The 26,439-nt window shown below is 38.8% G+C and overlaps 1 protein-coding gene across 1 annotated transcript in view; it reads right to left on the bottom strand.

Moving 5' to 3' along the window:
- Nucleotides 1-26,439, bottom strand: part of PRDM5 (PR/SET domain 5) — a 217,792-nt gene that overhangs the window by 117,662 nt on the left and 73,691 nt on the right. The window contains exon 3 of the mRNA XM_082728454.1: nt 19,995-20,117. Within this exon, the coding sequence (XP_082584580.1) occupies nt 19,995-20,117 (123 nt within the window). The remainder of the gene's footprint in view (nt 1-19,994; nt 20,118-26,439) is intronic.

Raw genomic sequence — 26,439 nt, 5'->3', positions numbered from 1 at the left:
TAACAATTCTTCTTAAGGTCTAAAATAAAACACCAACTTTAGATTTTTATTTTGAATCTGTATATTCTCTGTAGATGTAAATATATTTTCACATGGTCCTTCACTCAGGTGCCCAAGAATATAACCCAATTCAACCATTTTTTTAAAGATTGTATTTATTTATTTGAGACATAGAGAAAGAACGAGAGAGAGAGAGAGAGAGAGAGAGAGAACAACCTAGAGGAGGGGCAAAGGGAGAGGGGAAGCCAGGCTCCCCGCTAAGCAGAGAGCCCGATGCAGAGCTCAATCCCAGGACGCTGGGATCATGACCTGAGCTGAAGGCAGACGTTTAACTGACTGAGCCACCCAAGCATCCCCAATGCAGCCATTTTTAAAGTTAATTACTGTGCTTCAACAAATCTGCAAAGTAAGAGTGGTTCATCATCCCCAATTGAAAAAATAATACTTTAGGTCATAAACTACTTTCAAAGCTCTTCCTTTGAACAGAGACAATCCACTCAGATAAGTAAAGTATAGGAGAAAATTATCTGTTTCTCTGAATGATACTGAAAAAAAATAATGGTGGCTTATATTTTATTAGAGTCATCATTTTGGTAACATCATATATAGAACTCAAATTTAGAGACAAACTTACACACACAAGAGATTCTCTGGATAACTTCATCGTCAGAGTTTTTTAAACAAACTTAGGTAATGAAGATAAATAAATCCAGAAAAAAGGTAGTAACCTGGCCAGGATGATTCAACAGGAAAGCTGGAGATGGTGCCATGTGGTAGAGCTGTTACAGAGAATTCTCTTGAGGCAGGTGCTCCACCAAAATCCTAATGCACCAAAACAACCATTTCTGAATTCATAAAGTAGAGAACGGCAGCCATATAAATACTGTTATAGTCAACTGTCATGTAGTCTGAATGAGTAACTGTATGGATATGGTCCCCAAAACAAATACTATCATCAATGTCATTATCTCTTTCCATACTAGTAACCTACTCTTAGCCCACTGGGTGTCTTAGCACACCGGCTGGGAAGTTCCATCACAGGAATGAGCCCAGGGGTGATGAAATCAGCCTCTATGCCAGAGTAAAAACTCAGATCTAGAGAGGAACATGAGGAGGCTTTAGGGCTTTAGAACCAGACTACAAACTGACACAACTCTGTCACTTTCTGCCTATGTAGGCATCCTTCCTTATCCCTATGGGCCTCAACTGCCTCATCCATAAAGCAGAAAAAATACAATTTATTTATGCCTTGGATCTTACTGTTAATTTCTGGTAAGTGGCTAAGAACACATAAAAGAAATAATACCTCACACCAGTAAAGCACTTTGCAGTTTTCTAAAGATTTCAATTACTTTATTTCATCAGATTTTCACAGTAACCTTGTAAGATACAGATGGAAATGTCAAGTGAATTTCCTAGGACACTGGACAAAGAGATTCTACTTTGGAATCATATAAACTAACTTAGGATTCTAGCACATGACTTATTAGCAATGTATCCTTAGGAAAAGTTATCTTAACTTCATTTCATTACCTTATCTACAAAATGGGATCAATAGCACCTACCTAAAAGATTAAAAGATAAGGAGTATATAAAGGAAGCGTGATAGACAGTAGGCACCTAACAGATGGTCAGCATCAGGGTCCATCTCCCAGAAGAACTCCTCCAACCAGTGCACATTTTACAAATGGGAAAGTTGAGGCTCATAGATGATAAATGAATTGCAAAGTTCACACTTAGTAAATTCTAGAGCCAGTCTAGAACTAGAACAGTGAGAACTGGCATGATGAGGTCAGGAGTGAAATAGAATTAGTTAATCATTACAGCTACAATTTCAATTTTACTGGATAAAATATTTCCTAATGGAGCCCAAAATAACCCAATGCATTTAAGGGCTAAAGGGAATTTGTCTTCACATAATTTTTTTTTTTTTTTTTTTTTTGCTGCTTACTTTTCAATGACTCACAAAATAATTTCCTTTTTTAGGAAAAGATCAGACACTTATTATTTACTATGTTGCCTCAATCTCATGCACAGGAAAAACTTACATCCTGTTATGTAGATCTGATATTAATATACTCTTAAAATAGCCACGTATATGCCATATACAAAGTAAGAACCCTTAATTAGGAGTCAAGATGGTTCTTCTGACTTTGGCTTTCCCACTTGGGCCCTTTCACCTTGGGTGAGTCTCTTACCATCTTTGGAACTCTTTTACTTCATCTGCAAAAGGATGGAGGTAGACTTCATTATCTTATCCCTTCCAGAGCTAGATTCAATCACAAGTGAAATAACTCCTTTTTGAAGCACTAGTTAACAAAGCTAAAGAGAGAAACATGCATACAGAATGATGTGATCATTGCTGTTCCTCTCAGATTTCACCCTGTGAAGAGGAATGCTGGTATGGAATTAAGAGTGGAAAGCTGGGTACACAACCTTGTAAGACTGGGGCAGGGGGCTTCTCTGAAATTACACAGAATAATGAAAGCCACCAATTAATAAGATTTTCTCAAAGTGACTGCTTCTGTATTGTGGCAGTAGCTAGAACCAAATAAACTCACAATGTCTTCCAGTCTAATTCTTTCTGATTCTATCAATATCACAAATCATTTACTCCTGGATATACAGGTGTACCTACTTTTCAAATTTCCTATCTCTTTCCAATACCCAAAATCTCAAAAACCTCAGCTTTCTTTGACAATTTGCCCACTGTCCCTTCTCAAGTACCATGCCCCACTAGGAAAGACTTCATGAGAACCCATGCATTTGAGGTTCAGTTCTGTATTTCAAAACAGCAAAAGTAAATGACTCTTGTTTTGCAAGGAAATGTCATCCCCACTGTGTGCAAATAAATAAAACTCTAGAAGAGGCCAAGCGTGATTCGGTGTTCCAGCTGCGCCTGTCTGACTTAACTTGGTTTCTGTTTACTTGTTGGCAGACTGTTGTGCACATGTGGATGATGTAAGAAAAAATCATGATTGTGAAACTGGCGAAGACACAATTCATTATATTAAAAAGGTAGTAAGTAGTGAGAATTCAGATTCTCCAGCCAAAATGACTAATGACTAATCAACACAATAGGAAATCAACTTCAAAATTCTAAAGGTTACAAACTGAAACTCTACCAGCGTGGATGAAAAGAAAAGTTTGGACTCCAACCCAGTTACCGATAGAAGCAGGAGACAAGTGACGAAGGTGGAGAAAACAAAATGTAATGAAATAGGAAGAATTCCTATTCCTCTCACTTAATTCTTCTTTACAAAAACTCTAATTCAGTCTCCACTTGTGTAGCAGTATCATTTCGGCAGAGCTCAATGTACAAAGCTGAAAAATATCAGTAAAAATTCATTTCCACAGTAAATTTCACAAAATATATTAATACTCATGTAACAATAAAACCAAAAACCTTTAAAATAAGGTCTAACTGTAATAGACCATCGCATTCTTATTTATTCACTAGCATCCCGGAAGGAGGACTGTACCAAGTAGCCAGGTAGCTCAGAGTCTTGCAGTGGTGTCTGTGGGAGGTGGGTACTGGATCAGGCTTGACCACGTGACTCCTATCGACCCATGAAACGTGACTGGAAGCAAGGTGAGCCATGTCCAAGAGAAAGCTTTAAGAGAGTCATCACGTTTGGGTGACTGCTCTTTCCCTTCCTCCAGGAAAACGCATGTCTCTGGTAAGGGCTGTTCCTCGAGAACCAAGTGGAACCGAACACTGGAAAAAGTCACAGCCTCCAATAGCCTGCACTTGTGTGGACAAGAACTAAATCTTTGTTGCTATAAACCACAAGGACTTCAAGGTTACGTGTTAGAGCAGTCTTCTTGGCAAAAGGTGACTGATACAATGACTTCAACAAAATAATACCTTTTTAAATTATTTTCTTGGTGAATAAGAAGAACATGTCTTGAAATCAAGGCAAATTACATGCAGCAGGAAAATGACAAGTGTATTTTAAAGAGTGAACTGTGTAAAGTAATTTAATTTCATGTTTATGGTGCATTAATCAGGTCCTATAAAAATGAAGTTTTAAACAAATATAAATGAAATAGTCCCCCTTCTTTTTTTAAAAAGATGTATTTATTTATTTCAGAGAGAGAGAGAACAAACACATGGAAAGGCAGAGGGAGAAGAGCGGAAACAGACTCCCCGCTGAGCACAGAGTCCTACACTGGGCTCGATCCCATGACCCACGAGATCATGACCAGAGCTGATCAGGTGTCAGATGCTTGACCTACTGGGCCACCCAGGAGCCGCTCAAATGGTCTCTTTTCTAATCACAGCTCATAATCAGCCACAAAGCAAAGAAACTGTTTAATATGATTCCCAGGAATGAGATACTATATTAGGCAAAAAACTAAGTCCATAAATAAAAAACAACAATCACTAATCACTAACATATATGCTATCTTTCTCTGAGGGGCTCAAGCAAAGATAGTTATCTTTGAAGCATCTTACAGAACAAATCTGACATCATGGAGAAAAAAGTGAACAGAAAAGACCAGAAGAATAAAAAGAAAATTTTGCTACATAGAAAACACATAATTTGATCCTGGGAAATGGAGGTTCTTCACAGAAAAAAACCTGTAACTCAGCTATTTTATTTAGATAAAAGTTCTCAATATTGATAGACCAAGACACTTTAAAATAAGATTATGCTACAGGGAACCGAGTGGCTATTTTATACACAAACAATTAAAGAACATATTGTGTTTGCATAGTATATGTGCTCTATTTTACATCAGAGTCTCTTTTAACCAACCTCCACTTAACACATCCCCAGATTTACCCAACACTCGCATCAAATCTGCCGAACGATGCCCCAAGTCTTCTCAGGGAGCAGCCTGCTCTCTGCTTTGCCCACACACCTCTGCCCTCACTACTTGACTTTTGTGCTTGCATCCCAAGAGTCTGTTGTGTTTGTTCCCACAGGCTTATGTCACTTGTACAAGCTATTTAATTAGTAACTTAACTAAAATGAGTAAGAAAAATGCAATTGTTTCTAAGAAAATCAGTTATGCATTTTGAAAAGACTCAACATACGGCTGTAAAAACAACACAACAACAACAAAAAAAAAACTGTCAAGATACAGAAGGCAAAGCAAATCTAAAAGATGGGGGAAAATCATAACTCTGGACTGCACTCAGGTTGCTTTACAAGAAAGAGGATTTACTCATACTACTTTAAAAATAGCAAAACTGAATACTTTAAGGAGTAGTTATGAAAAAAAATATGATAGCAAACACTAGTGAGAAAACCTATACTCAGAATCAAGATGGCTTTGGTCATAAATCAAAAAAAATTAATCAATCAATGTATACTTATAAAACTTAAAATAAAATGGTTAAAATATTAATTCTATGATCCCTAACTAGCACAAACTTTTTCTATTACCTGACCAAGTATTGGTCCATATCATATCAGAAAAGAGAATTTCAACCAAATTATCATAGAACCAAGTCTGGGCAAAAGTTCCCCACACATGCCTCCCTAACCATCTATGCTGTCCCTGTCAAAGTGTTTACCATCCTGATCTGTATTTATTTTGCTCTATCCCCTAACCGAGCTAAAGGCTCTATGGGGGAAGAGATTATAACCTCAAATTATATATAAATTATCATTCCCAAAATATTTGCTATTCTAAATGGGATCAGAATTAGCTAAACACAGGTCTCTCCTTCCCCCAAAGATCGCTGGTTCCCTGTGGGCAGGCCCTACATCATATTCACCTACGTAGAAATATCAGTACCTGACTCAACACCTTGCTCATTGAGGCGATCCACAAAGGATCCACTGAACTGAATTAAGTAAGAGAAAAATAACTGTCCTTCCCTTTTGAATTTATAAGACCATAAAGGCAAGGGTGTCATTCAGGAAAGTGTAAGTTGCTACAAAAAGCGTTGGGGGATCAACTTCCCCTTCCCAATTAATTCTTAAGAATTCAAAATTTAGCCAACAATTGAGAGTGTTTTAACTAACTGGAAATAAGAGAACAGATTAGACAAGCAGATGTGCTTCCTGGAAAGAGAACCAGAATCAGGCCAAGCACACTCCACTCAACATACTAAAAGTCAACTCAAAAACCTAGGAGAGAAGCTGAATGTCCATTCAACACATCTATTGCTGCACATAATGCACATAGGACTGCAGATACCCACTCACAAGAATGCCCAAGCCAGTTACTACTCTGTAGAACTTTACATGCTCCTGGTGGAAAAGGAATAGAAATTGGTTAAATTACCACAAAGCAAAAAGGGCCCAAGACAGTTGTACAGAGAGCAGCAGCTCTGCAATTTTTAGAGGCAGTTCCACAACAGCATTTAAAATTCACTCTGAACACTGTAAACTGGGTAAATTTTGGACAAGATAAGATCGAGGGGGAATGGGTCTATTAAAATAGGGAAAACGATGGGGCGCCTGGGTGGCTCAGTGGGTTAAGCCTCTGCCTTTGGCTCTGCCTTTGGTCCTGGGATCAAGCCCCAGGTCGGGCTCTCTGCTTAGTGGGAAGCCTGCTTCTCCCTCTCTCTCTCTGCCTGCCTCTCTGTCTACTTGTGATCTCTCTCTGTCAAATAAATAAATAAAATCTTAAAAAAAAAAAAAAAACATAGGGAAAACGATGTTGGCAAAGTCACAGCATTGCGAAGGGTGGTTTAGGTTATGGCAAGCAACAAACCTAGCTATAACCCTAGGTATTGCAGAAAAGTTGCAGACAAGTCCACTGAAAAGGTGGCTTTGATGTGTGGAGTGACCAAGAAGTCAAGCACAGATGGAACGTGCCCTGTGAATTACAACATTTGAAGAAAATTATAAGGCAACCACCTCACACTAGTGAGACAGGAAAAAAAAAAAAAAGTGGAAAAGTAGAAACCTAGAAGAAATTTTGTTCATCCAATCAATATGACTGTATATTTTATATATCAACTTGACTAGAATACAGGGTGTCCAGATATTTGGCCAAACATTATTCTGGGTATATCTGTGAGAGTATTTTCAGATGAGATTAACATGAGAATTCACTGACTGAAAACAGGAGCTTGCCCTCCCCAACATGGGTGGGCCTCATCCAATCAGTTGAAGTCCAACGGAACGAAACACTGACCTTCCCCTGAGTAAAAGACAATTCCTCCTGCCTGACTTCCTCCAACTGGGATATTAGCTCTCTCCTGCCTTTGGACCTGAGCTGAAACATGGTTTGTGTCTCAAGCCTGAGAGTCTTCCAATTTAAACCACAGCCTCTGTTCTCCTGGTTCTTTGGCCTTCAGACTCAGGCTATTACATCAGCTCCCCTTGGTATCTAGCTGGCTGGCTCACCCTGCAGATCTTGGGACTTGTCAGTCTCCACAATCATGTGAGCCAATTCTTACAATAAGTCCCTTTACACACATATCCACTGATTCTGTTATTCTGGGGAACCCTGACGAATCCAATCAAACTTGAAATTTAAGATGTCTATTATATTGCTACAATACAATCTATATGATAAAAAACTAAAGTACATTTGATATAACTTCTAGTCAAAGAAAACGTATCAACATCAACCTAGACAAAAATGTAACATTAAATAACCTACAGATAATTTCAGAGCAATAATCTTTCAATATCAATAGTTTTTAATTCTACTTCTTTTCATTTTAATGAAGATAGAAGTACTTCTAATAGAGATAAGTAACTCATTTGAGAAAAAAAAAAAAAAAAAAAAAAGAATTGAGCCTGTATGTGCCAAGAGGTATGCTGGGACAAAGTATACCACAGGGAAATAAACCCCACACAGCACTCACCCTCAGAGCTTATAGACTAAGTGTATGCCATTAATCAACCACAAAAGAAATCAAAGAAATGGAAAATAACCTGATGAATCCAAAGACAGTGAGAACATGGTGCTTCTAGAGTAAATAATGGAGAGAGCTGATCTCAGCCAGAGTTCAAGGATGGTTTCCTGGCAATATGATGACTTAGCTCAGATTTGAAGGATACAAACAGAGGACTGTAGCAAAGGGAAAAGGGAAAATGCATGTGTGGAACAAGTGGAAAGAGCTGGGACATTTAATAGCTGGGTAAAAAGGAGTATAAGCTGCAAAAACAGAATGAAAATGAGTGGCAAGGAGATGAGAGTACTTCACAACAGATGAAAAGCTCTGCTCCCCTACTTCCAGGCTTGATAAACTTGAGCTCAGCCTTTTCATCTGCTTTAGGATTAGGATACTAATCCTTTGCAGGGAGAGAGGCTGTCAAGAAATTAAGTGAGATAATGCTGATGCAAAAATATGACAAATTTTTATAATGGGACCAAAACAGCAATTTGAAATCTCATTTCACAAGTACAGATAATCAGTTTTTATTTATTTTGTTTTGGTTTTAGTTATTGATTGACTTTCAATCAATCTCAACCCCTTTCTAGGGGTTGAAATTATGATAGGGTTTCCTCTGGCCTTTAGATGTTGTCGGAAAAGTTAAAAATCATATGTGTTATTGAATGGCAAGATGTGAAGTATCTTCAGGGACTATTATATATCACCTTTATATACAATATGGCATTGGTCATACCATGAATTGAAACAAAGCAAAATATATTTACAGAAGTTTAATACAAGCATAAAATGCCCAATAATATGATTTTAAATCTAATAAAGAAAAAAAAATGAGGCAAGAGCAGAAAAACTATTTACAAGCACACTGCATTCCAAAGTCTAGAAATGTGCACATGGGGTTGAGTCACATAGGGAAAGCTCTCAGAAGCCTCGTTGGTTTACACGCTATTGCTAGAAGAGGAGTCAGGTTAACTCTCAGCAAGAGTGACCATGTTCCTTTTTCCATCCTGAAAAACTAATAGAATGGAAAGAAAGAAAGAAAGAATGAAGGAAGGAAGGAAGGAAGGGGGGATGAAGGAAGGAAGGGGGGAGGAGGGAAGGGGGGAGGGATGAAGGAAGGAAAGAAGGAAGGGGGAAAATGAGGGAGGGACAGAGGGAGGAAAAAAGGAAGAAGGAAAGAAAACAAACTAATAGAACAGACGGATATGTAAACCACCATTAACTGTGCGTAGCCATATGTCAAAGGACTGACTTAACCACAGGAAAAGAAACCAGGAAATGGTGCTTTAATCTCTGTTCATTGAGAAGAATTCAATAAAACGTTCATTAAATACCAACTTAAGAAATAATGAAACATTAGTCATTTGATTATGCATTTAATTAAGTATAATAAAAAGTGTGTATAGTTTTGACATAAGTCAGCCATGATGATGATATATTTAATTACTTCCTAGACTCTTGTTAAACTCCAGAAAAGGGAAGGCCACAACTCAAAACTCAGAACTCCTCGTTCATTCAACTCTGCACCTTCACGATGCAATAAAGCACCACAAAGAGTGGCCTACAACTCAGTAATGAATCTTCCTTTTTCCCTTTCCTCAAGCAGTCTTTTTGGAATCATGTGAGACTTCCCAAGAGGACTAAGACACAATTAAGGATGACTAGATTAGGTTCTAAGAAACATGTTTCCTAAGGTTCTGTGAGCCGGTTTCTCAAATTCTCAGAATTTAATATACTTAGCTGAATACAGTATAACTTTATTGTTTACTATAATCTTTGTTGAATTGAATTGAAAGACATACAAATTCTAAGACAAATTTTACACCTTCTTTTGAATATTTTATTAATCCAGTGATGGAACATGAAACTTCATATATTTTTTGTATTGCTAAGTAGTGGCTGAACCTTTTATGAGAATTCATGTACTGAATGACGTATACTTTTCTTTGAATAAAAATTTCCCTAGAAAACTCAACTTCCCTTCATAAAGAACTGTCACTAATTCTAGTGTTTTATGTTTATGCATTAAATTAACCTCACTTTGCAGCTTGTTTATTGACTATTTTAATACCAATCATTAAAAAAATGTAAAACTCATCATAAAATGTATCTCCATTTTTTTGTAAAAAAAAAAAAAAAAGCCATGTTCTTCTTTATGTTCATACACAAAAAAAATCTTGCCTGGAAACGAGTGGTATGTATGCTTGGTTTTAGTTGTCTAAATTTTAGATTTAAGACTTAGATGTGTGTGTGTGTATGTGTGTGGTGTGTGTGTATTATTTTAATTTCCTCCTCTGATAAATGGGGTATTCATGTTATTTGCTTTACTGAATCTAATACAAATGCCTCTTCTTTTCACTATATTTTTAGCAACTAAAAAATTTTAAACTTTCTTCTTTTTAGTCTTTACCATATCTCTTTTTAAACCTTGTAATGATGTAGCACAATCCCAGTGTATTTAATGCAATGTTGATTAATTTTTAAATACTAATCTTTCATCATTATTATTTATTAGGTAATTCAAAAGAAACTACCAGTTCACAGCAAATACCATCTTTCCCATGAACCTTTGCCATTTCACTATTCTATATCCAGGCTTCCAAGTTAGTCCAGGCTGGATTGCTGGGTTCTTAGTCAATGGAATTATCTTCAATCTAAGGCTCTGATTATCGGTGGTAATAACTATAAAAAAGATCTAGGACTTAACAACAAGGTGCTGTTGGCCACACAGTTATCTGGCTAAGAGACAAAGTACTTACAGTAGACTGAACCGTGTACACACAAGGTTACATATCCTGCACTCACAGAGTAAAAATGCAACACTTTGCCAGACCAAATACTCTCACGTCCCTAAATTACAGACCAGAGTTCAAGTGGAAGCATTTGCCTTCTGTTATTTCAAAGGAAACAGACATAGCTTTCTTCCAAATTGACAAGGCAACTTCAGCCAGGTGTCCCACATCAAGAGAGAAGCGACAGAGAGCAGAGGAGGCCAGGTCACCCGGCACTCGCTGAGCCGCAACTGGATACAGCCCTGCTCACATGGGCGGGGGGGGGGGGGCAAAGAGCCAAAATGGACTGTTCTTGAGAAACTCAGCCCAGTGACAGAAACACATACAGAAGTTAATCATTTCTCTAAGTCAGCTCACCATTATATCACTTAGTTGGGATTTCTATTCTGGAGATATTGGGAACATTTGAAATAATTTTGTTTCAAATTTTAAAAATTTTAAAGTAAATATTAAATAGAATTTAACTTTAAAATAGTAATAATAAATTTAAATTAAATATAAAATAGAAGAGTCAGCACTTTTCCTCCCAGAAGAATAATTTCACAGAATTCCCATTTTAAATTCTACTTTGTACTTTCACAATGACCAATCCTGTTAACAAAGGTCCCACATCAATCAGGAAACGAACATTCTCCAGCACTACAGCTTCTCTTCGGTTGATGTCACAGAGGTGGACTTTGCTGGCTTAGGAATTATGAAAGCATGGGAGTCTCTGAAATGATTTCTAGACACCCTACCTACTCACAACCAGCATTCCGCATTCTATTTTTTTTTAAGACTATTTATTTATTTGACAGGGAGAAAGCACAAGTAAGTAGAGCTGCAGGTGGAGAGGGAGAAGGAGAAGCAGGCTCCTCACAGAGAAGGGAGCTCAATGCAGGTCTCCAGTCCAGGACCCCGGGATCATGACCAGAGCTGAAGGCAGACACTTTAAGGACTGAGCCACTCAGGCGTCCCACAGCATTCTGCATTCTGAAAGACAGCTGAGAGCAGGCAGAAAGCAAGTCTATGTGTTCTCTAAGAAACAATCGGCCTGCACAAAACCCGCTTCTCTACAAACGCTGAAAAGTGGCTTAGCATCATCATAAGGATCTCAAACCTGTCTTTGAGGTTACCAAACCACTCTTGCTAATAAAGGTCTCTGCACAGCACAAGCCACCATCCCCACAGGGCACTCCTCTAGCAATCTTTCCAAAGAGAGACAGGTCACAGAACCACAGCCTGTAAAAGGGCACAGTAAACAGTATTCAAGGGGCCTAAGAGGACATATGGTTTCCTGGGCATCCAACACCTGAGGAGCTGAGGGGCAGGGCACCAGGCTGCTGCTGCCATGGTCTGGGGCAGGTCCAACAGCATTTAGTCATGGTGCACAGCAGGCTGTTGCCTGAGTGGTTATTTGCTAGCACGTCTCCGACATGCTTGGTGTTTACACTAGCTACCCTTAGAAGATTTTAGACTAAATAAAACAGATTTTGCTCAGTTCTATATAGAAACAAAACTATAGAGACAAAAACCATACATGTGACAGAGCTGTGATAAAAATACTTGCTAAATTATATTGGCACACACAAGGTCCAGGTGTTTTACTTATGTTATCTCGTTTAATTTAATCGCCACAAAATCCAGTGAGGTAGGTATAGTGATCATTAATTCACAAGAAGGGGAGCACCTGGGTGGCTCAGTCATTGAGTGTCTGCCTTCCCCTCAGGTCATGATACCATGGTCCCAGGATCAAGCCCCACACCAGGCTTCTTGCTCAATGGGAAGCCTGCTTCTCCCTCCCCCACTTCCCCTGACAGTGTTCCCTCTCTTGCTATCTCTCTCTCTTTCCTCTCTCATTCCCTGTCAAATAAATATATAAATAAATAAATCTCTAAATTTTTTTTTCCCCCCACAAAAAGGAGGAGTTCAAGATTATTCTTACCCCCATGGAGACAGTGACAGGACACCTCATGAACTACAGTATTTCAGTGTTCAGCACGGGCCCTGGCATGAAGCAGATGCTTGAGAGCTATCAGCTGAACAAATGCATCAAGTGAACTAACTGAGCCAACAAGGCTCAGAGCCAGGAATCTACTGTTTAAACTGCCTTTCTTAATAGTATCCAAACTAGGCTCAGTTCGGCATTCCTTCTGATTCTAGATCAAGTGCTTGTTTTGTCCACGGACTTTAGCCTTCTTCATCCCTCACTGACCATTGCCAGAGCCAGCCTTAAAGATGGCACCCAATGATGCCCTACCTCCTGGGACTGACACCCCTCCACTATTCTGTGGTCTGTGTCTATGTGACTAACAGCATCCCACGGCAGTAATGATACAGTATGTCATTTCCAAAATTAGGTTATAAAAGATGGCCTCTCTCTCACACACACACACATTGTAAGGACCTATTGAGCCAGAGCAACCCCATCTTGGTTAAAAGCCATTTTGTTGTTTGTGCAGTAAAACTTAAACTGACCCTGCCCTGGCCCCCAGAGAAACTTACTAAGAAGCAAGTCTGGGAAACCAGTAAAAAATGGTTGGCTAGTTCCTAATAACAGAGCCCAAAATACAAGGCCAGGTCGGCCAGTTCCTGATAACAGAGCCCAGAATACAAGAACGAGTCAGGCCAGGTGGAGACATCCAATCAGTGAAAGTACACATACTGTCTCCTTAACCACCAAAGAATGTAAACTCCACCTTTTGGGGGCCAAACTTGAGCACCAATTCTAACCAGAGTAATAGGTTAGTTCAAACAGCTACTATAGGGTAAAGTGTAATTCAATTGGCCACCTGAGCATGACCTAACATGACCATGCAACTTTCTGTGTATGTTCCAATCTCATTGGCCACCTACGTCTGGCCAAGCTTTTGCTCTATAAAAATTAGTCTGTGGGACTGAAAGGGGTAGCTCTCTTCAGAGGTGGCCCTGACTGGTCAGTCAGTCAATTCTTAAGCCTGTAAGCGGGGATTGGTCGCTCTCTTTGGAGACGGCGCTGGCCGGTCAGTCTGACTTCTAATGCTTAGCACAGAATAAAGCTTTGCGTAACTTTAACTTTGTTTCAGTCTCGTTCCCCTGGCCAATCAGTCTGACTTCTAATACTTGGCATAAAATAAAGCTTTAAATAACTTTCACTTTGTCTCAGTCTCGTTTCATTTAATAACGGACCTAACACACATCACTCTCAGAGAAGCAACTGCCACGTCATGAGGATAGCTTCACATGGGAAAGAGCCATGTGAGTAATCTTGGAAGTAGAATCCCCACCCCAATCAAGTCTTGAGAGGCTTCAAACAGCCCCAGATGACATTTGATTAAAACAGTTCTTAGCTAAAACTCCAGAACCACCCAGGAAAGTTGCTCCCAAATTCCTGATCCTCAGAAAATGTATGAAATAATGAACATTGGCTGTTTTAAAGCTGTCAAAATTGGAGGGGATTTCGTTATGCAGCAATAGATAACTAATACAATCACAAAAAAGATACCGGTAAGATTTAGGCTAGATAAAAATCATTCTAAAAAATAACTCAAAAGTCATGCTCTGATAAAAGTGATTCACAGAATCCTCATAGTCAAAAGACAACAGCACAGTTTGTTTTGCTGCTGGGTGGGACATGGACAGTAGGAAGCAGAACTGGTCTTGAGTGGAGGTAGCAGAAGAAACCACCTGTATGGTTTCTGGATTGAGAAGCTGAGGAAGTCCCGCCTACTCAAAACTTTTCCCTACACCCAAACTGACATGCTCTGATCCTAAAATTTTCCTATCATTAATTTCAAGAGATCTAAATGCTAACTTTAACACATTTTTAATGTGTTAGCTAGCAGCTGAGGAAAAAGGAAACAAATGGAAAAAGAGGCAAGGACAGATACTGCCTAAGCGTGACCTCTGTATAAAGGAAAAGAAGGTGCAATGGTTTTGAATAAACTCAGGATAGTTTGAGAACTTAACATTAAGATCAAGGAATACCTGATGTAAATAACTCTAAAATACGTATATCTTTAAATTAAACTGTTCTGCAAATGTTCAGTAGTTTCAAAAATATCCAAATAGTAAGTTGAGAAACATGGCAGGTTTTTGAAATCTGCATTTACTCCTTTGTAAATTATCTCCTCTAAGGTATTAGAGCACAGTGGTTTTAGAGGGCCGGCAGGGAAGACAGACCACCTGGCTTCAATTCCTACCCAGCTACTCAGTGACCTCGGCTAGTTACTTAGACTCTGAATATCAACAACCTCATTTGGCAAAGGGAGGCAACAGTTATAGCACCTCCCTCATAGGATCATGATAAGTATTAAGGTTATAACACACCTACCCATTTACTGGCACACAGTAAGTATTCAGTTAGCTGCCATCGCCATCATCATTATTCAGGATTAACTGATACATTTCAAGTATCAACTGATACATTATCACTACACATAACTTAAAAAGGATATTTCTATAAATACTCATTTGGCCTGCCGATAAACTACAAACTGAATTAAAAGAATAAGTTGATAAGTAATACATTAATTCCAATACTTCTCATGAGAATATGTGGCCACATTAGGAATAGTACTTAAAATTCCCATAGGACTGGGGCACCTGGGTGGCTCAGTGGGTTAAGCCTCTGCCTTCAGCTCAGGTCATGATCTCAGGGTCCTAGGATCAAGCCCCACATCGGGCTCTTTGCTCGGTGAGGAGCCTGCTTCCCCCTCTCTCTCTGCCTACCTCTCTGCCTATTTGTGATCTCACTGTCTCTCTCTCTCTCTCTCTGTAAATAAATAAATAAAATCTTTAAAAAAAAAAACTTCATAGGACCAACTGCTTGTAATTGTAGCTCAGTTTAAACTTTTACCTAATAAGAGACAAATACATACATTACTATAAGATAATCCATTAAAAGATCTGCAAGTTATTTAACTGATATTTCTGTGGTGTAACTGAAGAAATCATCAGACAGTTGCACCTTAATATTCTATAACCAATTCTAGAAAATATTATAAAAATACCATTTACATAAATCTGATAGGAAAAAAACAGAAATAGAGAAGAAACTGAATTTTAAAAAAGTAAAATTTTTATAAATAAAAAATCCTTTCAATTTTTTTTTTTGGTTGCTTGGTTGGTTGCTAGGTTGGTACCACTGTGATTTGAGTGCTGCATCACCATTCAATAAGCCTGTGGATCTTGTTTCAATGACAACGGAGAAAGTCTTGTCTGTGCTTTAATAACATTCAAGTTGCTTCTCTCTTAGGGAATCCACATCTGATCTCCCAGCTCCACCATTCTGAAATATCACATGTCACCAGAAGACTCCAGGATAGACTGCCTAAGACCTTGCAACAAGGCAGAGGAAGGAGAGAAAATAGTATGTAATAAAATAGCTCTCCTGGTAATGGGAAAACTAAACTGACATCAGAATTGGGAAAAAGCTATGCTGACATCACAAGTTTGGCTCAATACCTGGTGCTCTCTTAACTTATTTAGGCAATCCACACAACCTGACATCCCTCGTGAGGTGTACCAAAACTCAAATGTTTTTCCATATGCTCCTTTTTCTTATGATACCAAGCCACCTATTCATTTATGTTGATAACATACTGCAAAAAAGTCCCAGGGAAGGGATGCCTGGAAATATGTCCTAAATACATCTCTAAAATATCCCACAGGGGCCCCTGGGTGGCTCAGTGGGTTAAAGTATCTGCCTTCAGCTCAGGGAGTGATCCCAGAGTCCTGGGATGGAGCCCCACATCGGGCTCTCTGCTCAGCAGGAAGCCTGCTTCCCCTTCTCTCTTTGCTTGCCTCTCTGCCTACCTGTGATCTCTGCCTGTCAAATAAATAAATAAAATCTTTAAAAATAAAATAAAATAAAATATCCCAAGAATTCACAGTCTCAACTTTGAATAACATAATTCTGTACCTAAATAAATAATTTTCTATGAAAAGATAAGAAATTTTTATAAAAGCCTATAAAACCCTCAGTAGGTCAAATATTTTTTTAACTATTACTTTTTTTCCTTTGGTGTAACAAAATTAATTTTTAATAAGAGTCACCCATTTTTTTTTTATGTAGCCTAAGAATTCCTTTGGTTCATTTTAAGCCACGTCTTTCACACTTAGAATTTTCTGGTTCAGTTGGAAATACTTTTCAGAAGCCTGAACATATAGTTCAACTGATGATTCTGAAATGTGTGCATGTGGGAAGAATTTTGTTGCTTACAAAAGCCTTTAATAATTCATACATTTAAATCATCATTTCCAAAGCAAATTTTCCAAAATCAAATAAATTGCAAAACTACAAGTAAACTAAGTCTCCAAAAAGGAGTTCCAATCCTCTGCCAAAACAGACCTCAAATTCTTAATCCCTTGTCCAAAAAAATTGGACCAAGTATTGACGTTTTCCACCAAGCAAGCCACATAGCCACAAATGTTTCTCATTTACTCCACTCCTGGGACATAGAGCTCAAATAAAAAATTTCCTGAATACCCCAAATTTCAGATACAATTTGGAATGTAAATGATTCATACTGTTATGCAGGAAACATTATGATCTTCTCCTACCAACTCAATGTTTCTGGAATGTAACCCACAGGAGATTAACCCAATGAATCAGAAGGCTGACATCACCGTCAGCCTTGTGACCCAACTATTATGTCCTCTGCCCCTAGCTCAGATGTGATTTTGAACTCTGAACACTCTGCTACTCCAGCTACCGTTCAAGTAAAACAGGCATTCATTCCACCAAGGGAGCTAACGAAGATCCACACTGAGCTCTGTGGCAAGTAACATGGTTACAGTGCACTCAACCCCCTCTAAGGAAAGGCCAAAACAACGTTAAAAGGAATTAAAGGCACTGTCATCACGTGTGCACTAAAAGACTCCCCCAGTGGCCTCTGAACAGATTCTAATTAAATTCAAGGGTGAAACTTCACAGAGCCTCTAGTTAGTTTATGAATCCTATTCCAATCCCACCCTGCTTCACCTCCTCTAAATCAAATAATTTCTGGGAATATCAAAGTTGCAACAGTCATCCCTTTGCAGATTCCTCTTCTCTTTCAAGGAAAGAAGCACAGCACAAGAACACTGGACTGAAGGCCCCAGTGAACATGAAAATTGTGTGTCTTAGCAACTGTGGTTACTCAAAAAGAGAGATATGTGGGCGGTCCCATATCATGAAATAAATAAACAGGGCATGGAGTCATGAATGTGGGTAAGGGAAGATGGAGATAAATACCTACTGACATAGTATTCCACTACCTGAAGGGATCATGACAAGCAAAATGTACGCTGGAAGGTAACTCTCCAATAAGCCTTATCTGAGAGAGCCTGACACAAAATTCAAAGCTGAGAGGGCAACACCTTGGAAGTCTGGGCAAATGGAGAGAGTTACCGATGCTACAGAAATAACAGCCAATAGGAAGAAATGTCTCAAACAAAAGGCATCTGAACAAAGGTTAAAGTTATTATTTAAGCATAAGGAGAAAAGAATCTAGTTTAAATAGAATAACAGTCTCTAAAATAGTAATAAAGAAAGAACACAAAACAGTGGGTTTGCCTAAAGTAAATTTCATGGGTCTGTAGGCTTTCTGATAGCTGTAACATTCACAAGGAAATACTAAAACTGAGTCTATAAATTAAAATTATGAGTTAACTAGAGATGCTGTGAGATGACTGCATCAGGAAACCACAAAATATATACTATAAAATAATTGAAAAAAAATGTTTACACATTTTAAAAAATCAATTGAAATCTGTGGTTAGATCAACGTATGTCATGGGTCATCTAAAAAATGGCTTGAATATCTCTAACTGCCGAAAGATCCTGTTTTCCAGCCCAACCTAGCCTGTTGGTAAGAGGCATCTCTCATTAATCCAGACCAAAAAAGACAGTAATCACATTAGTCATCCAATACTTATTTATACTGAGAAAATGTGGTTAGCTAGTAACATCAGGAAATGGAATATTCTAGATGACCATCTTTTCTGGTTACTTTAAAACCTAATTCTGCATATTTTCCCTCTTGTGACTGTTGGTTTTACACTTGAATGGAATCAGCATAACCCTCAGCAAATATTAAACCTAGAGTTTTTCTGATCTAAGTAAATGACATGATGTTTATGAAGCTTCTAGAATGGTACTCATGGTAAATACTTAAGGAAATACTTAACGAAATACCTTATTCTTTTCCTTCTCTCTTACTTCTACCAACCATAGTTTTGCTTCTTCTTTTGCAGTTTAGGATCAGCCAATTTCCCCCCCCCCCAAATACAATGTTTCTTTTTCTACCAATCATCTGATCAAAGAGTTTTAATTAGAGGACCCCTCTAAAAATGTACTGCCTTAACTTTTTCTCTTCTTGGCTTAATTTCTACTGAGGAATCACCTAAGTTCAAATATAGTTTCTATCAGAGCCCAAGGTTAGAATACAGGGATACAGAATTCAATAAAATATGGTTCCTACTTAGGATGGTTAATTTTACATGTTAACTCGACTGGACAATGGGATTCGAAGATAGTTGTTCAAACTTCATTCTGAGTGTTTCTGTGATGGTGTTTTGGCATGAAATTAACATTTAAGTAGATGGACTTGAGTAAAGCAAATTGCCCTGCACAGTGGGGGTGAGCCTCAGCCAATCAGTTGAAACCACCCCCCTACCTCTTACCCCCCCACAAATTAGAGAATTCTCCTGCTTGATGACCTTCACACTGGAATACCTGCTCTTCCAGCCCAACAGCATGTGAAGTGGAACATTGGTTCTTCCTTGTTCTCTACAGCAGCCTGTGGATTCTAGATTCAAAGTGGGACATTAGCTCTGCAGAGTTTGGATTTGGCCAGCCTCCTCCGTAACCACATAAGCCAATTCCTTATAATAAATCTCTCAATAGACAGATAGATATAGATAGATAGATAGATATAGATAGATAGATAGATAGATAGATAGATAGAATAGCTAGATATAGATATCCTACTGGTTCTATTTGTTTGGAAAACCCTGACTAATACACTCTCTTCAAAAAGCTCAAAATCCATTCATGAGGATATATCCACGTAAATTTTCTCCATGAAGCCTTTCCCAAAAATAACACAGAATATTGAACTATGAGCCAAATAAACCATCAAATAAAGAAACTATCAATAAATGTTCACTGAATGAATTAAAAGTACTTGAAAATGAGATCTGCTAAGGACAATATCAGACCATATAATTCATTCCCTCAAGAATTCTCATAAAGAGAGTGATCTGGTGTCAATTTACAACTAGACATGCCCCTTTCCTGCATAAGCTGAATGGATGGGATTTCTCTGCTTTATGAGTTAGTTACTGTTATTTGAAGCAGGTCATTGGGAATAAATTTAAAACAGGGAACGCAGTTATAAATTAGTTCATTCCCCTCACAGTGCAGAGTACAAATAAGCAAATAAGCTCACTTGAATGGCAGCCAAGTTCTTCTGTTCCTGAGATGGTGCCTCATGAACAAAGCGAAGCCAGTTGGAGTGTCGTGGATTGGTGGCATCCAAAATGTATAGAACTTCTCCCTTACTCCCACGAACCTGAAACATAAAAAGTTGCTGAGTTTGTACCTGAAGTCAGTATTGGTCATACTAAACATATTAAGGGCAGGATATGATATTTTTTCATAAGCATATGCCTTTGTTACTGACAGGTGTTGAATAGATGCTGGATTAACATCCAGTCTTCCCCTTAAAAATGTGTACAAATAGAGTCTCCTATTTTATTTGGCAGATGTCTAGATGACTCACAATTGCAAGCAACTCTCAGAAACATCCTGTGTTGATAGCTCTTTTCTGGTTAAAATTATTTGTTTGTAGGTATATTTTAATATACGTGTTGCAACTGCAATCACTCAGGGGATAACCATAATTGCGACCTGTCCCCTTTTTTCCACAGAAGAGGCTGGTTCCCAGTTGAGGGGATGGAGCTGGAGCAATCCTTTCAATTTCTCTCTCCACCTGTTTACTGAATCATTTCCATATGATGAGAACTTGCTAATGAAACCAGTGGAAGCAGACTCCACTGAGCCACATTTTCACATTTTTAACTAGCTGATGAATAAAACAGGTTCCATTTTGTTTTTTCATGGCCTGCTCATGGCTTGCTGAAGACAGTCGGCCCACTGCCTTTTGTTTCATGCCATAAACCCTCCTGGTCAGACCCACTCAAGATTCAGTTGGAGAGAGGGAGGAAACTTTGAAAGGAGTGGATAGTCCAATGGACATTCTTGATTCCAAGTTGCTTCAAATGGAGCTTCTCCAAAGCCTCTGTACTGTAGGTTATCAGGCACTGCTCAGTTCAGTAATGCATATGTCAATCTCCATCCAAATCACTCTGTGTTTATATTCAACTGGAATCCAGGGGAGGGGGAAAGAAGGAATGAGTGATCAGCACTACAGATCTCTAACACCAAGTAATGCAAATATAAGAACAAAAATTCATCTCTGCAGACTTGGGGTGGGGATAAACAAATTCTACATTTCCAGAATCTTATTTGATAACATATAGCACAATCAGCCTACTAAGGTTATGTATTTTCACGACACATTTGGCCAATCATGCAGTCACTGGACATAATTTACTGATTCCTACCTCAGGCCAGCTTCGGGCACTGGGAATCTTCCAGTGAACAAGACAGTTGAAGCTTAACATCGCAGCACTTAAGGACAAACAAGCACAGAATATAACTTCCGGTAAAGAGAAGAGTTGTGAAGACAATGAATGCAGAGAGAGAGGAAGCAGAGTGAGCGATCCCGACGATCTCAGAGGAGAATGAGAAGAGTTCTAATGAAGGCAGGCACTGCCAGCGGCCAGTGGAGAGCTGGAGAAAGTGCTCCCAGACAGATGGAACAGCACAGAAAAGGCAAATAGAAAGGCTCTGTGAGTGGAACAGAATGAGCCATGGAGAACACATGCGGCATTGAGATCAGACAGATTGCACAGGCCCAGTCACATACTGATGCACAGACTAGGAAGCCATCTACAGAGAACATATTATCCCCCAAAAACTTAGACACTGAAAAATCTGCTGCACATTACAAAAACTTGTGTATCAGGATTTTAGCATATATTGTCCAGATAAAGGAGTTTGCCTATTCCTACTACCTTATACATTCACTGCCATGTTTCTCAAACAATTCCTGTTTTTTTCAATGCCAAACGATCCTCGATAATCATTTAAAGATCTCGATCATGAGATGCCAGACCTCACTAAGAAGGAGGAATTTAATTTTTGTTATTATAATTGCGAAAAGAAGAACTTAGGACTATAAACACCTACTATTTATCTATCGCATGTTTAGGTGAAGCTATGGAAATTTGTAATTTCTCATGAAAAAACTCATGTTGAGAAGATCTCCTTTGGGCGGCAAGTGAAAATTGTACTGTTCCTGCTTCCCCCTTGAAGTGGAACCCTCACTGCCCACTACCTCACTGCCCACTGATAGATCAAAAGGACCTTCTGAACCTCTCCTCAAAGAGGACATCAGCTCAACTTTCTTTAAGCAGAGTAAATAAATTACTTTAAATATTTCAGTATAAAGTCTCCTTTCCTGGTTCCTCCACAGCGACAATAAACAAAATTGTTTATACTGACAGCTAAATTAAGAAGGAACGGCAAAGGCATTAAATACTTGAAAGAAAAATCTCAGAACCAACTGTCAGGCAGAAGCTAGACTCTAGCAGTAAAAGGACTACCCCAAGGCAGAGTCCCAAATCCCTAAAGGGGAAGTATAGAGACAGGAGCTGGGGTGGTAAATAAACTACACAATAAAAGCCTAAAAATACAAATGTCCTGACCTTGTGGCTTCCAAAACCTTGGGGCGGACAGATCAAGAGCCAAAGTGCAGAGCACGCCCTCTTCTTCCACCTCTGCCCCAGGGTAACCCCTAGACTCATCCTAACTCACTTTCACTATGGGTACAACCTACCCTCACTCCCAGGAGGAGGCTGCCAAGAAGGTTCTGGCACAAACTTCACAGGGTCAAACTCTCCCTCCCAACCTGTGGGAGGAGTTTCCCAAATGACTGGAAGCAGCCTTTAATCATTAAAGATGAGCCCACTGTAAGTCAGAGCTCCTCCCCACCCAGAGAGACCCAATAATACCTAATCCCAAAACAACCCAGGGCGGGATTTCATCTCCCAGAATATGTCCCCTCTCCCACCTTGAGTGTCTGTTTGCTTTAACGAACTGCTTTGAACTGCTTTGTGTTTGCTGCTTTCCTTCTGACTGTCTTTACTGGAGTGCAGATCCCCACATAAATCTTCTGGGGAATCCAAGGACTGAGACCTCCATTCACACAACAGACTCTCTCTCACCCTTAACACCACTTCTGTTGAAATCCACACAATCCAGCTAATTTTATGTTGGGAAACACCAATGGCTCTGTCAGTGACATATCTCAGTTTGAGAGGATAGCACTACTTATACAAAACAGTCAATGGTCCTTCTAAGTCATACATTTGTCGCCTGGTATGAAGTACAGTATATATCAGATGTGCTTGACATTTGGAATTCTTTCTTCAAAGATGTGAAATATAACAAAGATTTCTCCATGAATTATAGTAAGCACATTTTACCAGGGGCATTATTTGTTCTTTGTGTACTTCAGCTTTCTCCCAGGCCCTTTGGCTCCAACTATGTCCAATTATTCAGTATTAGTGACTCATTTCCAGTCCATTAGATGTAAGTAAGCACTCTCTGGTTATGGGCCCAGCACGCTTCCAGCACTCTCTGGTTATCTATAACCTTCTCACACCATATTACACCTTAAGAGACAAGTATAGTTTAATTTCATATTAAAATCCCAATGAAAACTGTCACTTTCAATACATCCAAAGTTTTTTATTTTTAAGATTTTATTTTTTTCTCAGAGAGAGAGAGAAAGAGCACAAGCAGGGGGAGTGGCAGGCAGAGGATGAAGCAGGCTCCCAACTGAGCAGGGAGCCTGATGCGGGGCTCCATCCCAGGACCCTGGGATCATGACCTGAGCCGAAGGCAGACATTTAACCGACTAAGCCACCCAGGCGTCCCTAAATACATCCACATTATATATTGATTCACTTTTACTTATATTCTCATAACAACACTATCATGTACTATAGTCGCTTACATATTCATAGTTTAAATAATTTTTTTGGTCACTAACAGACCCACTGCCTGTTTATTTTATTCTGAACACCCTTACCCAAATGACTTATAAGTTCCTCCACAATCTTTGCAGGCCACCTGTCTTCTCCAACTTTCAAAGGCCTCATTTCCCTACCCCAGTCTTTAACACTTCACTGAAATTCTTAGATTATCTGCACACATGACTTATAACTTCCCACACTAACCACAGCATTCTCCTCATGAAATATCTAAAAGAGACATTCAAAGATCATCTAAGCCATCCTTCCTCTCCAGAGAAATCAAGTAAAAACTCTCCAGACAGATGGCTACTATTAAAGTCTCCATTTATCTATTTCTAATTTAATACTGAACGCTGAGGTAATAAGTTGAACATTTTTAAAGTCTAACAAATGAAGAAGATATTCCTTAGTATCATGTTCTAACATATAACTAAGCTCTGGAGCCAAAAGTGTATTTTCTTTCCTGTCGAAACTGGTCTTCCAAATACCATCATCTTTCATTTGAATTTTCATGAAAATGAAGTGTATTGGTTACTGTCCTAAGAGGATCATCTTCTGCATGCCTGGGGGCCTATAATGAAGTAAACTTTCTCCTCTTGAAGTAAAAACCATCTCAATCTCAAACACTGTTTGATCTGCACAGACTTCATAAGCCAGCTACACAAAAAAATTAGCTCAGGTAGGGAAGGGAAGGGAAAAGAAATCCTCATATAAAAATGAAAACATTCATACTTCCACATAGTTGTTTATATGTCGATGAATTTGCCACTTAATAGTAAGTGTAAATTACAACTATGTAGGAATTTGGCAGGTTCTAGTTTCTGTTAAATGCTACTGACATCACTTTTTAAGTGTCCAAGAGAACACGCTACTATGGCTCTCTCCCTTTTTTTATACCAGAGATTAGTAGTATTAAACATAAGTCACACTTGATTTTGTCTTCCCACCCAGTAAAGAACAGACAAAATCACAACAAAAACAAACAAAAATCAACTCAATAAGAAAAAATCCTAATTTTTTTTTTTTAAGATTTTATTTATTTATTTGGCAGAGAGTGTGAGTGAGAGCACACAACAGGAGGAGAGGCAGAGGGCAGAAGGAGACAGAGAAGCAGGCTCCCCACTGAGCAGGGAGCCCAAGGAGGGTCTCCACCCCAGGACCCTGGGATCATGATCTGAGCCCAAGGCAGATGCTTAACCCACTGAGCCACCCAAGCGCCCCCTAACCTGTAAATTAAAGGGGAAAAAAATGGCAATAGGTAACCAGTACAAATATTTTCTCCTGAATTTAAGTATTTTCTGTATTAAATTGGATCAACTATAGACAGACGAGCTTATTTACTATATGGATAGGGATAATTAATTTTCACAAGAAAAAATCCACAGTGTTATTTACTCTACTATTCTCCTTCTCTATTATTCTGAATGCCTGGGGAATTTTTTACTGACTATATAATAGGACATCAGGGCAAAGCTAATCAGTCATATTTGTCCCCAGACATGGCCAAATGTAACTAAGTAAATTTTATTTAAAATATGGTAAAATGTAATGGCAGTGAAGTACAGTCAGTTCCAAAATATACAGTAATAATGTCCTTAATGAGAAGTCCCAGCATGTTATAGGTTTACCTCTTAAATAAAATATATTTCCCTTCCTATCTTTCAACAAGGCTTTTCAAAAAAACTAGTTTTAAGTACTAAGATTTAAGGTACGGATATCTTTAGAGTATACAATGTCATCATATTTTTATATTTATTTATTTATTTATTTTTAAAGATTTTATTTATTTGTCAGAGCGAGCGAGCGAGAGCGAGCACAGGTAGACAGAGTGGAAGGCAGAGTCAGACGGAGAAGCAGGCTCCCTGCAGAGCAAGGAGCCCGATATGAGACTCGATCCCAGGACGCTGGGATCATACCTGAGCCGAAGGCAGCTGCTTAACCAACTGAGCCACCCAGGCGTCCCATATTTTTATATTTAAAATACAGGCATTTTCTTCTGTGATTGTTTTTAACTGAAGTTAGGTCAGATGCCCTGCCTTCAGTGTCTAATTAAACAGTTTCAGGATATCTTCAGAAGCACAAAAAAACAAGTTTGCTCACCTAATCAATTCTGACAGCATAATATTGTCATTTTTTAAAAGATTTTTCTGTATTTATTTGAGAGAGAGTGAGAGCAAGAGCAATCATAGAGATCACAGAGGGAAGGGAGAAGCAAACTCACCGCTGAGCAGGGAGCCGCATGTGGGACTCCATCCCAGGACCCTGGGATCATGACCTGAGCCGAAGGCAGAACTTAACTGACTGAGCCACCCAGGTGCCCCACTTTGTCAGATTTAAGCTACCACTTTCAGAAATCAGCAAGTACTATCCTAGGAAACTAGTGATTTAGGGTTCCTAAACAAAGGGAATGGGTTTTTTGTTTTTGTTTTTGTTTTCTGTTGATTTTTCAAAGGATTCTGTTTAAAATTCTTGCCTGCTTTGGGCTTATACACACACTCACACATATATAGATACACACGGACATACATAAACACACACATATCACTGAGGCGTATCTGCTTATATCTAACCCCCATACCATCTAATTACCCCAAACATGGATTCCCCCATCTTCAGATGGAAAAGCAGACAGAGAGAAAAACAGATTTTTACAGATCCCAGTCTCTTTAACTGAACAGCATTCAGAACATAATGCACAGGAAGCTAAATAACTTAAAAGGATTCATGTGA

The sequence above is a fragment of the Mustela nivalis genome (assembly GCF_964662115.1).
Source record: "Mustela nivalis genome assembly, chromosome: 4".
NCBI lineage: Eukaryota > Metazoa > Chordata > Mammalia > Carnivora > Mustelidae > Mustela > Mustela nivalis.
This window is presented reverse-complemented; position numbering and strand designations above follow the sequence as displayed.